The sequence below is a fragment of the Mastomys coucha genome, unplaced genomic scaffold (assembly GCF_008632895.1).
Source record: "Mastomys coucha isolate ucsf_1 unplaced genomic scaffold, UCSF_Mcou_1 pScaffold9, whole genome shotgun sequence".
Lineage (NCBI taxonomy): Eukaryota > Metazoa > Chordata > Mammalia > Rodentia > Muridae > Mastomys > Mastomys coucha.
The window spans coordinates 61544217-61560014 of record NW_022196915.1 but is presented as its reverse complement, the minus strand read 5'-3'; the positions used below and the strand labels follow the sequence as shown (position 1 = coordinate 61560014).

General features: G+C 41.2%; 2 protein-coding genes across 7 annotated transcripts in view; one reads left to right on the top strand and one right to left on the bottom strand.

Annotated features, from left to right (window-relative positions):
- The window catches only part of Lcp1 (lymphocyte cytosolic protein 1), a 99973-nt gene extending 99299 nt beyond the window's left edge, over window positions 1-674 (bottom strand). The window contains exon 1 of the mRNA XM_031363050.1: window positions 656-674. The gene's annotated coding sequence lies outside the window, so the exon portion shown is untranslated. The remainder of the gene's footprint in view (window positions 1-655) is intronic.
- Window positions 675-822: 148 nt separating this feature from the next.
- The window catches only part of Lrrc63 (leucine rich repeat containing 63), a 42901-nt gene continuing 27925 nt past the window's right edge, over window positions 823-15798 (top strand). The window contains exons 1-6 of one of the 6 annotated variants that reach the window (XM_031363045.1): window positions 823-1061; window positions 2253-2378; window positions 5613-6314; window positions 6828-6878; window positions 8844-9004; window positions 10862-10960. In XM_031363045.1, coding sequence (XP_031218905.1) covers window positions 977-1061; window positions 2253-2378; window positions 5613-6314; window positions 6828-6878; window positions 8844-9004; window positions 10862-10960 — 1224 coding nt within the window. In that variant the 5' untranslated portion in view covers window positions 823-976. The other 5 variants (XM_031363044.1, XM_031363048.1, XM_031363047.1 and 2 more) reach the window with 5 other exon arrangements.

Genomic DNA, 15798 nt, shown 5'->3' with positions numbered 1-15798 from the left:
TGCTTGCTCTTAGGAGAAAAAGGAAGACTTGGTTAGTAAACGAATCTGGAAGTCTCTGGTTCCCCAAGGTGCTATTGAAATTCCCACACCCTTTCTTAAGAAGAGAAACATATAAGGGAGATGCCTGAAAGGAGGTGCCCCTTACTTGAGTTCTCAGTTGGATTTCCCCGTCTCTGTCATAGGTTCTTTCCAGTTTTCGTTCTCAAATCTCCAGAGAAGCAAGCACATACAGGCAAACACGCGCGGTATTATCTACCACTGAACATGGAGACAGCAACCAACACCGGTTATGGCAGCCAAGCACCGTGACAGGGAGACCTGGGTGTCCTTTTAACGCGCTTTGGAACCACTGCCTACAGGCTCTCACAGTTCCCACACAGTTCCACTTCCACCGAGAACTTTAAAAGGCTCAGAAAGACAAAACAGGTTGCACCCGAGAGACAAGAAGGAAAACAGAATGTGCGACTTGGAGACAAGGGTTTTACTGCAAAATGAGTAAAGGTGGCCAGCTGCCCAAAAGTGTAGCCACATGAGAAAATGCCAACCCAGACTCCAGACACCCGTGGCAAGTCTTGGAGAAAAGTAAGTAAAGAATAGTGGCCACTGTTTTAAGAGTAAGAATAGTAATAACGATTGTCACCACAGCCTTCCGTACAGCTGCACGTGGAGAGCCACTCCTCCCAGCTCCACCACTTCAGCCTCCGGGCATCCTGCGCAGCCCACAGCAGAATTAGGGGGGACTGGCCTAGGGCGGCGAAATCAGTGGGTGGATCGAGTGGGCGGGGCGTCGAGCCCCGCCCCTGGTTCCTGGAGCGCCCCACCCTCGTGCGCCTGCGCTTCCCATCCGGCTTGGTGGGGGAGTTGCGGGGGGAGGGGTTGTGGGGGGCAACCTAGTTGGTGGTCCTCACTATGAGCGTAACATTCGGCTGTAGTAGGGCTTGGGGATGCTGCTAATGGAGCTGCATCCAGCAGAAACATGGGATTAGATTCACTGGAGACCTCACTAGACAGTTACTGGCAGCCAGGACTCAGGAACAAAGGACATGGACGTGGGAAATCTGGTCTGTGTGCTTGAAGGCAGGGTCCATAGGAACCCAACACTTGGGGATAGGGAAGGGGTGAGGTCTCCCCACCAACTAGAGAAGGAAACTTGTTGTGGCGGGCGGGCACGCGCTGCCAGCCGACAAATCCTGAGCGAGCGCCAGGCCTGCAGTTATCTTTCGCGGGTAAACCGCTCCTCTGCACAGCCCCAGGGTTCTCTGCCAGGAGTCCCGCGGAGCAGCACGGTGCCAGGCACTTTTGAGGTTGCCCTAAAAACAAAGATTCATTTTGGGGGGGGGGGTGGAGAGGGAGGACATCTGGTATCCTTATTTCCTTATTCTCTGGGATTCCCCGCCATCCTGGAACATCTCATTGTATTAAAGCCTGTCTTTATTTTGGAGTTGCATAATTATGAACAAATTAAGTCAGCTGAGAGTTAAAACAAGCCATCGCCATACAAGAAAACTGTTTTTGTATCATTAGATACTGTGGGATTTCAGAGGCCTTTACGTCTTTTTTTTTTTTTTAAACCAAAATCCCTTCTAAATCTATACTGATAATATTTGGGAGGTAGTGAATGAAATGTCATGCCTATATATTGCGGGGAGGGGGGGTACTGACCGAAAATAGCGTTGGCTGGTTGAATTTCGTACTCACACGGGAAATGTTAGCAAGGTCTTGATTAATAATAGAATATGTTTTTTATCTATATTAATTATTAATCTAAAATTTTAAAAGAAACCACCTCCCCGTGTAGCCCAGCCTGATCCTCCTGTCTCAGGTTTTCAAGTGTTGAGCTTACAAGTGTATTCCCCAACTTCTAATTTGAAGCAAGTTGGAAAGTAGGGGGATTTGGCTCAGTGATATGGCCTTGCATGAGACCAGAGTTTCAATAATCCAGTCCCAAAAGAAAATGTTAAACTTTCTGAGTGCCTCTCTGTCTCTCTTAAGCCTCATGCTTACACCTATATTAAAAATAGGTCATTTAAAAAATGCTTCAAAAATAAGTTTTAAATGTTTATTCTTCTTCTTATTCTTCTTCTTATTATTATTTTACTTTTTTGGTTTTTTTCTCCTTACAAAGCTAGCCTGCTTGAACTCAGTATAGTGGCAGTACAGAATGGTTTCTGTAAAGATATTTTCTAATTGATAACCACTTCTTTTCAGTAACAATTCGTTCTCAGTAAGTTCCATTCTCACTTAACCAGCAGCTATGAAAAAGAGCATTTGTCACTCACTCAAAACCCAGCATCACCCACTACTTCTTCGAAGACCCTTACCTCCAAAGCTCCCTAAATTACCTTTATTAAAGAAGAAAGTTCGTATAGATCATACAGGTATGTACAGATCTGTGTATTAACCTTGGTGTGGGTTTTTTTTCATAGAAATCACTTGCTTTATTTAATTTACAATCTCAGTAAAGACAGTTACTAATGGCCATAAGGAGAAATGTTTATCATAAGGTGACAACAACCAAGAGTCAGTTCTGTAGGATTGCTCGTTGATTGGTCCTCCTTCGTGGACTTGTCAAATGTGAGTTTACTTACTACTAAAACAATTTGAAATCCTCACATCAATAGTTCTTCTGTTCATGGAAATGCGTGTTTAGATAAACGAAAATACAAGTTCCCCAACACATATGGACCCAGTCCTCACCTGGATAGTACAGGGTTCCCTCTGCCTTCCTGTTTCAGCTCCTCTAATACAAACACGTGTTCCTTTCCTGGTCTCCTTAATTCCATGGTTTTTAAAAATTTTTTTGTGCCCCCCCCCTTTTTTATCTGTTTGGCTTATGATACCCATAAGTATAGTGCTAACGCTCAGTCTAAGCCAAAGAAAGCTTTGACGAGAACATCACGTCAGATGAACTTCCTTGACGTGTGCAGTGTGCCAGGTCTGTGTTAACAAATCAAGGATAGATTCTATATATTAAGAAAGTTTATTTAATCATATCTACATATTCAAATAATATGTCCTTAAATGCAGAGCATATAACCACAAGATTATATGTTGATTGGTTGATGAAAATGTTGAGAACACAGTCTTAAAGGAACCTGACCTTTTATTTTTCCCAAGGAGTTCAGTGTAGGGTAATTGAGCATTTGTTAAGTCTTCACAAACAATAAAGATTGACTTTTTATGAAGCACAGTGTAGGAACTGGTGATAAAATAGTCAACAAAACCATATCTTGCTCATCATCTTTCATTAGTTTCTGTCAGGTGGGATAGGGGCCAGAGAGATGGTTCAGTGGTTAAGCACTGGCTGCTCTTCCTAGAGGACCAGGGTTCAATTCTCAGCAGCCACTTGGTACCTCACAGTTCCAGGGGATTCAGTGCTCTCTTCTGGTCTGTGCAGGCACTAGGCATGCATGTCATGTAGGCAAAAACACTCATAAACATTTTAAATTTTTTTGAAGATGAGCTACTTTTATAATGTGACTTTATATAATCCCATTATTCCTGTATTTCTTCCTATTTCTCAACTAACTACTATATTTATAAGAGCAATGTCTTTCCTTTCTGAATTCCTTCTACCACTTGGCTTTACTGGTTGTATTATTTGATGCCAACATTTATATTGTAAACTTTATAATGTAAAAGTTATCCTTTCATGTATGACTATCAAAGATGTAAAAAAAAAAAAAAAAAAAAAAGCAATGTATTCATTACCTCCAAATCCTACACAGCCGTTGTTGTGCCATTTCTCCGTCATGCTTTCTGTGTTTCTGTGATGTCCTGCGTTTGTATATTTATAAGCTGTTCTGTACATAGCCCCCATGGCCATGCAGACTGACAGCTCCTTACCAAGTTCTGTGTTGGAGTTTTACTATTTGTCTTTTGGTCTAACTCCATAGTCCAGTGCAGAATTTCTAAACGTTGGCACGACAAAGGATGTTTGCTTTTGCCATCTTGGAGAGTCTATGACCTTGACTAACATCAATTCAGAGTACTGTGTTCATAGTGGGTATTTGAGATATTTGCTCAATGAATGAACACATATAGTGGCTCAAGTCTAATTTATAAAATAAACATTAAAACACAGAACCAGAACCTTCACATAGCCAAAAATTGGAACATACTGTTCACCATACAGAATTTAATGACTTTGTTTCTCTTTTACATCACCTTTCAATTGGCTACTAATAATGAGCTTCACACAAAATAAAGACCAGAAGCAACAGGAGAAAGCAGCATTGGACACATTTGGATATGTATGTGTCCATGCAACAGTACAGACTGGTGTAGTTAGCTATGACAGGCTGTCAGGGTAGGAGCAAGGTTTGAACCAAGTCTTGACTTAAAGTGGGATAAAAGAGGAGACCATGTGCTTTCTGAGAGCAGAGGATAATACTGGAAAAATAGGAATAGAATACCTTAAAAAAAAAAACAAAAAACAAAAAACTAAGGTCATGGTGAAACGGTGAGGTTAAGGATGCTGGTACACTTTGCTTAGGTGGTAAGGAGATGCCAGCTTCCACTTCAGTAGACACCCCTAGCAGTCCTCCATACATGGTGCTCTGCAAGTCCCCTCAATTGGTTTGAAATGGGAAACCAATAGCCCCTCTCCAGCCACCAAAGGGAGAAGGGAGAGTCTGGGAACAAGGCTAACGTATGGTATGGCAATGGTACTATCCACAATCCCTCTGTCTCAGCGCAGCCCTGTTCTCATGTAGAGAAGGGGAAGTTGAGATACCGGGTAGAGTACTTATGTGCCTTCCCACTGAAGGTCAGCCATACTGAATCCATCCCTCCTCTCTGGAATGGAATGTTCATCACCATTTATTGAAGTTAAGGCAACAGAAAGATGACACTTGACATTCTGTCCCATAGGTAAGGAGAGGCACACCTGATGGAGTGAGGTACCCAAGAATGCAGGCTCCATAGATTTCTGGACCTAAGTGAGAAAAGAGTTCTTAGCAAAGAAATAAACACGCAGCATCTTCTAGTCAATATCAGCGTATCCCTACGTCTGAAAGACTGCTTTTGTATTTTCATTTGGCATGAAAAAGAAATGTTGCTCTTTACTAAATTTAAAAAAAAATCAAGTAGGGAAAGCTGATGATGAAAGAGCTATTTCATCAAAAGTCACTTTTACCATCTATATTACCAGAGTTTTATAAAGTGGCAACTGTCCCAAATCTCTTCTTTGAGTCTTGGACCTTTCCCCACGGCTTTTGTTCTTTGAAGAGTTGCTCCATCCTTTGTAAGTCGGTTAGCTTCTCAATTGTTTGCTCAAAGTATATTCCTATCAGCTTGACAGAAGTCCCCACAGCTAAGCAGGCCTGTTTCTTAGAAGGTGAGTGAGAAATGAAAAACAAAAACCAGCCTTTGGCCGGGCAGTGGTGGCACACGCCTTTAATCCCAGCACTTGGGAGGCAGAGGCAGGTGGATTTCTGAGTTTGAGGCCAGCCTGGTCTACAGAGTGAATTCCAGGACAGCCAGGGCTATACAGAGAAACCCTGTCTCAAAAAACCAAAAAAAAAAAAAAAAAAACCAGCCTTTAGCAGCTTTGTTTGGAGAGCTTAATAAATGTATGCTAATTTTGCCCTCTTCCCCTTTCTCCTGTTTAGTTAAAACTAGAGAAGTGGAGGAGGAGACCCGTGAACAGCTCAATCATGATGGTGATGAAAGTGCTTTAGTGAAAATCGATCAAAGTGTTTCTCAGTCACAAAGACCTGCCAGCACTCAAACCATCTTCCTTGATTACAACCTTACGACACAGGAAAGAGTGGTTACCATTTTCCAAAAGCCACGCCGTGTCCTCCGCCTTCATTGGAAGGTCCCAAAGAGTGCTGCTGGTTCCATGCTCATTCCAAGATGTCCGTTGGCGTCTTCCCGAGTTTTTAAGAATATGCAACAGCAAATGAAAAGAGTCAGAAAGTCCTTGAAAAAGGAAGGCAAAGAAGACGAGGGTCTCACTAAAAAGCCATTTGGCAACACTTTAGTTCTTTCCAAGGAGTTTTCCAAACCTTTACCTGCTTCTTACTCTAGGTTCATAACTTCTAGGTTTAAGCCATCAGGTCCCCAGTTTCGCCCTGCACCAAAGATTTTGGACTATGGTCAACAGCTTCTTCGTCTCAGAGATGTCAAGGAAACAGCGCTCAGCCCTGTATCTAGCCTTTCGTCCTCAGTACCAGAACCAAAGTGGTCTGAGCGACCACACCCTACGGCAGCCCTAAGTAAAGTGGTACTGAACACCGGTTCACTCCCACCAGCCCGTTCTCTGCCAACGCCTGTTTTGCCAAGAAAACCTCCAAGACAGGCTGTGATAGGTAAGTAAAATTGAAACGTGGTCTTCAGGAGTGGCGTCATTAAGAACAGAGGAGAGGGGAAAATACAAGGAGGTGGATAGTTTTCAAGGTAGAAAAAGAAAAAAGAAAAAAAAAAAGAACATTTAAATTAACATTTAGTACCTGAGCCTGGGAGTACCAACAGTCATCCTGACCTTATAGAGAGAGGTGTGGGTGACAGCCTGGCTACTGTATCCAGATAGGATTGATGAAAGTTGATCAGAAAGTTCACAAAAACCTAGAAAGAAATCAATGAGAAGGTGCCTGGTAGTGCCTTACATAGGGCTTCAGGTCTTCAAGTGAGGATAAACAGCTATTTAGGGGGTGGTCTAGAGGATTCCTGAAGGGACAGGAAGTGCTGACACGTGCACCCCAGCCCATTAATAATAATAATAATAATAATAATAATAATAATAATAATACTTCTAATGAAATCACCCTCAAAAGTACCTAAAAGTTGTCCTCTTTTTTTTTTTTTTTTTAATTTTTATCTAGAAAATGCTGTGGCAGTGAGTGGGAAGACAGACGTGCACAAACCACCTGAGGGTAAGTGCTGGGTTTTTACCATCCTTGGAGAAATTATAAGATTATTCTCTCTCTGACCAAGGATTTGTTATTTGGTTTGCGTAAGTGTTAGGGCACACATCTCCCCAGTTCCTTAAGCCATTTATTCTTACGTACTGACAGTGGGCCAGATGTTGTACTGATGTTGAGAATATAAAAGCTGTTCTTAATCTAGACAGGGACAACAGACGTGCACTTTTAAGTGGCAACTCTCTCCCACAGGCCAGGCCCCATTCTAAGTGCCTGGACCTTAGCTATCTCACAGAAACAAATGAGAACCATCTTTAGGGAAAATTGACATTGTTCTAGTGCCAGAGATAGTAGCAGACAGGAGGCAGGGAGACTGAAAGTTCAAGACCAGCCTGGGCTACATAGTGAGGTCCATACACTGGCTGAAAAGTGAACTCAGTTTTAGATTGCACTTGTATGCCTACCTACAATCTGATGGGCATAGTATGTGGAGAATAATTTATCATTATCAAGCCCATGAAAGCAAAATGAATGAAAAGTAGCAGACACAGTATTAGAGTTATCTGACAGATTTTTAATAAAGAGTTCTGGTCCTGTCCCAGTATCTAGTAACCAACAGTTAAATCTACCAAAATGCGCATAAAACAGCACCTGAAGGTATTGGATAGTAACCAATGCAGGTGTGACTACATTCAGATGGGCCCAGTCCCCAATCCTAGAGAAGCTTTTGGGTTGGCAGGGGGGTAAGCAGGGAGCAAGCTGCAGTCTGTGTCTTAACTCTCCCTCCTGCGTCCTCGTCCTCACTGTATCCCTCATCCGATGACCAGAATTCACTACTTTGCACTGTACACATTTCTAAACTTGGTGATTACATTTTACTGTAATAGATGTGTGGTGAGTCCACTCTGCTTCGGAAATTGAAAACTGACTCCTTTTTCTTGTGGTTCTTTTGGAGGCTTCATTTATCCTTCCCGAAGCAATTATAGACACTGTATAATGTGTTTCTGACAGAGGGCACATACCTTTAATTCCAGTACTTGGGAGACCAAGACAAACAGATCTCTATGGGTTCAAAGCCAGCTTGGTCTACATGGCCTCAAAAGCAAGATCTTTCTACAATACAGCAAAAAATATTTGCAAGTTTAAAATATATTTCATAGAATTTCAAAATGTTTTTTTAATTGCAGTTTGGTATATTCTTGCATAGACCTTGTCTGATGCAAGCTCGTATGCACAGGGGACGTGATAAAGTTCATTTAAGTGTCAATGGCCTCTGCTTGGCTAACTGCTAGGTGCTTTTTTGTTTTCTTTCCTTCTCTGTATGGAATCTCTACACCGAGGGAAGGATTCACCCATACAGGGCTTTGGAGTGGTAGATCAAGAGGATCTCAGGAAGGAAGTGAAGATGTTCCTGGGGAAGTGACGTCAGAGCTGTGCTTTTACAATGCCCATTATTTTGTCAACCCAAAAGTTGCTTATTTAATTTATAGAGGAGGATTTTAAAATTATCTTTACGTGTGGCTTCCAAAGGCAGAGATATAGTCTGAGTTTCTAGGTAGAATCTATCAGTGAGCATACAGTTTTATTTTGTAAAGATAGTTTTGTAACAAGCAAGACAGCTGGTGTGGCACACAGACCAATCAGACCGGGTGAATGCAGGATCTGGGGAGTTGGTTCCAGACTATCTGAATTGCTAATCTCTTTGGTAACCCCTTCTTGTGAGAGCATCCATGTCGCTTAGCCATGGAAGTCATAATACCCTATGGTTTTGTTTTGGTTTTTTTTTTTTTTTTTTTTTTTTTTGAGACAGGGTTACTCTGTGTATTCCTGGCTGTCCTGGAACTGACTCACTCTGTAGACCAGGGTGGCCTCGAACTCAGAAATCCTCCTGCCTCTGCCTCCTGAGTGCCGGGATTAAAGGTGTGTGCCACCACTGCCCGGCTACCCTATGGTTTTGATTTTTTTTTTTTTTTTTAGCTGTTCAGAAAACTGCAAGAACAATAGACCCAAGTGCCCATGTCTTACGAGGGGAAGGCTTTAAAACTGTTGCAACAACACGCTCTGACACAATACTGGCGATGACCACCCTGGCCATAATAAATTGCCAAATATATGGAAGAAATGCACTGAATCTTAAGGTATGTTAGACCTCCTTAATCATAATGCCCATTGGTGCTATCAGTTATTTTCACCTTTTTAGTTTCTCAATATAGGTGAGTTTCCATTCCATTGAAGGAGCTTTTACGATTACCGCAGGCACTTCCCAGGAACACATGGAAATCACACATCCAAGCTTAACTTACCCAAGCTTGTCTTCAGTTCACCAATAAAGTTTAAAAGGTTGCTGCCATCCAGAGAAATCAGACTGTTTTTATTTTTTTCATCATTTAACTCTGAGAAGCAGGATTGAAATGGTTCATGTTTCTAAATTACTAGAAACTTTAGACCTTGTGTCAACTCTAATGTGAGGCTGGTCTGCACTGGAAGCTGGAACTGCCCAGCAGATGAATCACAGTAGCACCAGTTGTCATTTATTAAACACACCGTACTCCTTCTACAACATAGTACAGTCTGGAGAGTAGGCAACTTCATATCCATTTTGTAGATGCAAACATGACTTGCAGGAAAGCAACTTGCATAAGACCCCACGGTAAGTAAGCACAGTTGTATTTGAGCCCAGCACTACTTGTCTCTTTTGTTTGCTTGTTTGAGACAAGGTCTCCTATACTGGCAGTACAGCTGAGGATGGCTTTCGGTCCTCATGTCTCCAACTGCTGAGTGCCAGAGTTAGACGTATGTTCCACCATGCTCCACTTACGTGCTAGGAATGGAATCCAGGGCTCCATGCTTGCTGGGCAAGCACTCTACCCAAGCAAGCTACACCCCCAGTTTTTAGAACTCGTTGGCATCGAAAATCCATACATTTGGTTTTGTTTTGGTTTGGTTTTGGTTTTGGTTTTGTCTTAAAAAGAAAGAAAAGGGGGAGAGGGGAAGAGAAGGAGAGCGAATATGAATGAGTCCTAAGGTGTCACCTATTAGCCAGAGTGCAATATGTACTTTTTTTCATGTTAGTAAATGAATCAATTTTATCACCTCAGCAGTCATGTCCCTACTCAGAAAAAGTCCCAGGTGACTGTGTAATGCATTCTGTGACCTGGGAGGGACATGCCATCAGTAAAGTACCTGGTTTCAGGATGCTTATCAAGTTCTTCCTATTCTCAGCAGTACTGTGTGTAAAAAGGCAGAAGTGGTGAAGGATAGAGTGAGTTAGCAGCAGGTAGAGCATCCGCATAGGTGCATCAGTCCCTAGCCCCCACTGAGAACTCAGCTTTCTGTTATGTGGCTTTTTCTTTTTCTTCCAATGGGAAATAGTCTTGAGGACTTCAAGGATATCAACAAGTTAATATTTTAGGATTGTCACATGTCCTTCTGAGATTTCAGTGTTTGGGATTGTGGCTTTTATTTAGAATTATGATCATCACTGACAAAAGTCCTAGAGCTAATAAATAAATTAAGCAAAATTAGTAAGTTCAACATAGAGAATCATAGACTGTGTTTCTGTGCATTAGAAAAAGAAACCAGGGAAGGCATCTACTAAATACATTTAATGAAGACATGGGCATCATCTCTTAAAATGAAAATAATGCAGTCTGAGAAGATGGCTTAGTGGATAAAGCAATTACCATCAAGTCTAAGGACCTTTGCCTGTCACGTGTATCCTGTCACGTGTATCCTGTCACGTGTATCCTGTCACGTGTATGAGCACATGCCTATACTCACACACTCACACACCCATCCATCACACATACATGCAAAGAACAATACAAATTAAAACTACACTGAGTTGTGATTTTTCTCGTAATAGATCAGAAAGGTTTTAGACAGTACACACTGTTGGTGAGGTTGTAGTATTATTATTAGAAAATTAAACATTGGACGACATAGAGAGAATTTACTGTTAATAATTAATAGCTTATTTTTTGTTATTCCTACAGGGGTTCTTTCTAATGCAGTGTCCAGACTTATCGTCTGTGGCTTATCAATTGGTATACCTCAATCTATCATTTAACGACCTCAACCAATTTCCTATAGAAGTGAGTCTATTTTCTTATTGTCTATATTACTAACTTACTATTGCAAATAAAAGTAGATATCTTAAGCTATCCTGAAGATATTATAAAACAAATACATGTTGAACTGGATCTAAACAGGCCTTACTTATTAGAAGTGAAAAAAGTGTAGCACTTTTTAAAAAAAAAATTCAATGACATTAGCCCCAAACGCAGTACTACACCAAGGTCTCAAAGTGTAAAATATAATTCATTCTTCTGACTTTTAGTAACCTTTAAAATTAACTTACCCATGTGCTAAACAGAAATTTAAATTTAAAAAAAAAAAAAACAAACAAGTTAGTCTGGGAGGACTGGGATAGTTTTGTCTGCATGTGACAGGATCATTTCACTTGTGACTGCTTACCAGCTGTGGCTGCCCACACAAGACCCACACATGATTAAGGCAGTCCACATTCTAGTGTGGGTTGGGAAGGGACACATAAATTCCCACTCCTATCTGAGGTGCTATGGGTTGCTGATGACTCCCAAGGGAGGGGCAAGTATGTTTTCTGTAAGTGTATGGCATCCACTCCAGTGGATGACCTTGTGACCATGACCATATTGGCAGTGCAAATCGGAGTAATATTAGGCTATTTAAAACAAGAGAATGTGATGTTGGGGGAATGGCTCTGGAGTCAGAAGGGGGAGTGGAAGTGGATATGGTTAAAATACATTTTATCCGTGTCTGAAATTTATAATATAAAGATACTATATTTCAAAACTGCTAGTGAGCACTCAACAAGAATGAGAACGTGCGGACCAGTGTGCATGGCCTTCTCTGCTGACGAGAACTATGATGATGCATTCTTGTGGACAGAACAGGTGCTCTATCGTGTCTTACTTTCACCAGAGAAATCTATTTTTACCTGTAATACACAACACGGGGTTTATTAATGTAGGAAAGCCCTATTATTAACAAGGATTTCTTTTAGATTTTTTTTTTTTTTTTTTTTTTTTGGTTTTTTTGAGACAGGGTTTCTCTGTGTAGCCTTGGCTGTCCTGGAACTCACTCTGTAGACCAGGCTGGCCTTGAACTCAGAAATCCGCCTGCCTCTGCCTCCCAAGTGCTGGGGTTAAAGGCGTGCGCCACCACCGCCCGGCTATTAACAAGGATTTCTAAGAAATACAAGGACCTTGGCTACTCACATTTATCTGTTCTCCTGAGCAAACACAGATATGAAGCGTTTGCCAAAAAAGTACAAACCAAACCAACCAACCAACCAACCAACCAAATAACAACAACAAAAAAATGTGTCTATGCACTAGGAACAGAGTACACAAATCCAAGGGTGTGACTGTGGTGTGAGAATGGTCTGTTAAAATGCAGACCTGTGCTGTCTAGCTACAAGTGAAACATGGCGACATTTTAAGAAGACGTGGGAACAGGAGGGTTAATTGAGAAGAAATTAAGTAGTGAGAGGGGACAAAAGAGAGGAACAGAGGGTGTGGCCACAATCGGAGTCCATCATGTGCACGAATCTAAATATAACGAAGCCCATTGCTTTGTACAATTTACACCAATGTAAAAAAAAAAAAAATTGAGACCTGACAGCGATGAACAGAAAGCTAAAACACCAGAAAAGACATGCCAGCAAAGAATACCCAGGAGAAAAACAGTGTCTGCAGTGATACAGACAACAAAGTAGACAACTTTAATACTAGAGACAAAGAGATTTTCAATCTACTAAAGGCTAAATTTCATTATAAATGTATCTACTTAACAACAGATCCCTTAGTACAGGGAGAAAAATAGAAACAAACAAAGCAGTTATTATTGGACAGTTTAATACTCCACTTTCAATAATTCCGAGAAGGTAAGCAGAGGAATGAAGACTGAACACCAGTTAGACACCTATGAAACAAACCAGAACAGTAGCAGAATACATAGTTCTCAATTCGTCCAGAGACACTTTTCAAAAATAAACAATACATCAGGCCCCAAAAACTAGTCACAGTAATTTCAAAAGACTGAAGCCAAACATAATGACTCCAACACAGGCAGGCTGAGGCAGGAGGATCATTACTTTGAGGGCAGACTAGTCTACATAATGAAACAGTCTTGTGAAGAATAAAGCTAAAACATTGAAAAATAAAAGACTATTTTGGCTATAACACAATGAAAAAAGTTGGCATTTCACTGGTATGTAGAAATTAAGCAACCGTCTTACTTATTGAAAGCATATTTTTCATGTAATATATTTTGATCATGATCTCCCCTCCCCCAATTCCTTCCAAACCTCTCTAACTCTCTAACCACCTAACTTTGAGTTCTTATCTCTTTCTCTCTCTTTAAAAAACAAAGCACACACACACACACACACACACACACACACACACACACACCCCACTAAAATAGAAACCACAACATACAAACAAAAGATCAATAAGACAAAAAATTCCCAAACAAAGCAAAATGAGACAAAAAAAAAAGTCCACAAAAATACATTGAGTTTGTGTTGGCCAAGTACTCCTAGGCATGGAGCCTACTCTAAGTGTGGATAATATACACAGTGAGACTCTCTGGGAGGAAACTTCATTTTTCTTTGTCAGCAGGTATCAATTGCAGATAGCTTCTTGGTTCAGGGTGAGACCCTGTGTCCATTTCCCCATCTCAGGGCTGGGAGCTTGTCTGGCTCGAACCCATCCAGGCCTTTTGCATTCAGCCAGTTTCCGTGAGTTCCTATCTTCATCAGTCTTGCTGTGTCTGGAAGATGCTGTGTGCTTGGAGTCATCCAGCATCTCTGGTTCTTCCAATCTTTCCACCTCCTCTTGTGCACAGACCCCTGAGTTATGAGGGTAAGGATGGATGAAGACATCCCATTTAGGGCTGAGTGCTCCAAAGTCTTCCACTCTGCACATTGTCTGGTGGTAGGTCTGTCTGTTAGTTTCCATCTCCTGCAAGAAGAGGTTTCTCTGCAGATGGCTGAGTGAGGCACTGGTCTGTGGGTACAGCAGAATATCATCAGGGAGTCGTTTTATTGCTGTGTTCTTTTAGCAGAGTAGTAGTGTCTGGTTTTCTTTAGGTTCCTAACCAATCTAGGCTCAGCTTATTGGTCAGTGTCAGGTATGGGTTCAATTTTATGAAGTGGGACCTTAATACCAAGCAGAGAGTGGTTGATTACTCCTGTAACACTGGTGCCACTATTATGCCAGAATCTTGTGGTGGGAATGTTCTTTAGCATAGGGGAAGATTTAGGGGTGGCCCCTCTGCTGAAAGGCAAGGAGGGGCACCTTCTGATAATCTCCCTGCAGCTGAGGGCATGACCGCACCATGGACCCAAGATGTTTTTGGAAGAAATTCAAGGCTCTTGAGAGCTGTGCGTGCAAGGGTCAAGGAAGCTAACCTCATGCACCTGGGCATGGGGAAAATATTTACTGTAAAATAGTGAAGAAGTGGGCATGCTTCTGCCATGAGAAAATGCTAAGAAATTGCACTACATGATTGTTGTTAGATTCTATTTTTAGCCTCACTGTGCATTACTATAAAAGATTTCTTACATTAAAGGCTTTTGCCATTTGCCAGCAACAAACAAACAAACAAACAAACAAACAAACCCAGCTGATTATTCTGATATTTGTGGCCAATGTCTTCACCAGAATCTCTTGCAGGCAGGCCACTGTTGCGGGCCACAGTGTTTGTAGCTGGATTGGCAATTACCTTTCTCCTCTGTTAGTCTGCAGAGTTCCTTCCATAGTGGCTTCATAGGAGCTGTACAAGTTTACACTCCCACCAACATGAACTGTCTTTTTTTTTCTTCTATGCCATGGACACTAGTCAGTAGGTATAAATCTTCTAGTTAGACATCAGCTTGACTTCTCCATGGTCCGTGAAATAAATAAGCATTGTCTTAAACAATATGGCCTTACCTTTAAGTTATGGCAAGCAACCAATACCCATGACAATAGCCTATGATGTTTGGGAGGCGTTCATGAGACTCCATTCGCCAATGACTCAAAAGATGTAACCTAATCTTGGCACTGAAAGCTTTAGGTGGTGGCATAAGGTTCAGAGTCCTTTTTTATATGTATGCATTTTAAGACGCTCATACAGTAATGTTTCCATATAGTTTTTCAAATGACCTTTAGTACTAGTTGTCCCTTCCCATATTTCCTCCATTACATTTCTTTTCCAGCCCTCCATATCTAATTCTCCTATTCTAGTTTCTCCAGTATCTCTCCATACTGCATTCTACTTTCCTTTCCACGGTGTATCCTCTCCTCCCCACTAGACCCTTACTAGGTACTTAATTAACCTCTGAAGTTATTTTGATTGTAATATCCATATCAAAGGCATAAAAAACTAATATTTACATACAAAAGAAAACACACAACATTTGTCTTTTAGGGTCAGGGCTAACTCATAATTTTTTTATAACTGTCTATTTACCTGAAAATTTCATTTTTAACGGCCAAATAATACTCCATTGTGTAAATGTACTGCATTTTCCTTATTCAATCATCAGTTAGTAGACATCTAGGCTTTTTCCAATACAGGACTATTATGGATAGAGCATCAATGAACATGTATGATCAAATATCAGTAACAGGGTGCAGATCTTTTGGAATGTATGCCCAAGAGTAGCTTGCGTAATAGTACATAGCTCACTCTTGCAGTAGATCTATTTGAGCTTCCTGAAGAATGCTCATTTCTATAGCAGCGATGCAGGTTTGTACTCCCACCAACATGAGCTGACATTTTTTTTTCCCCATGCTGACTGGTGTGAGATGAAGTTTCACAGTAGTTTTTAAGCTGCATTTCCCTGATGGCTTGGGTTGTTGAACATTTCTTTAAATGTTTCTCAACCATTTTGTGTTTTTTT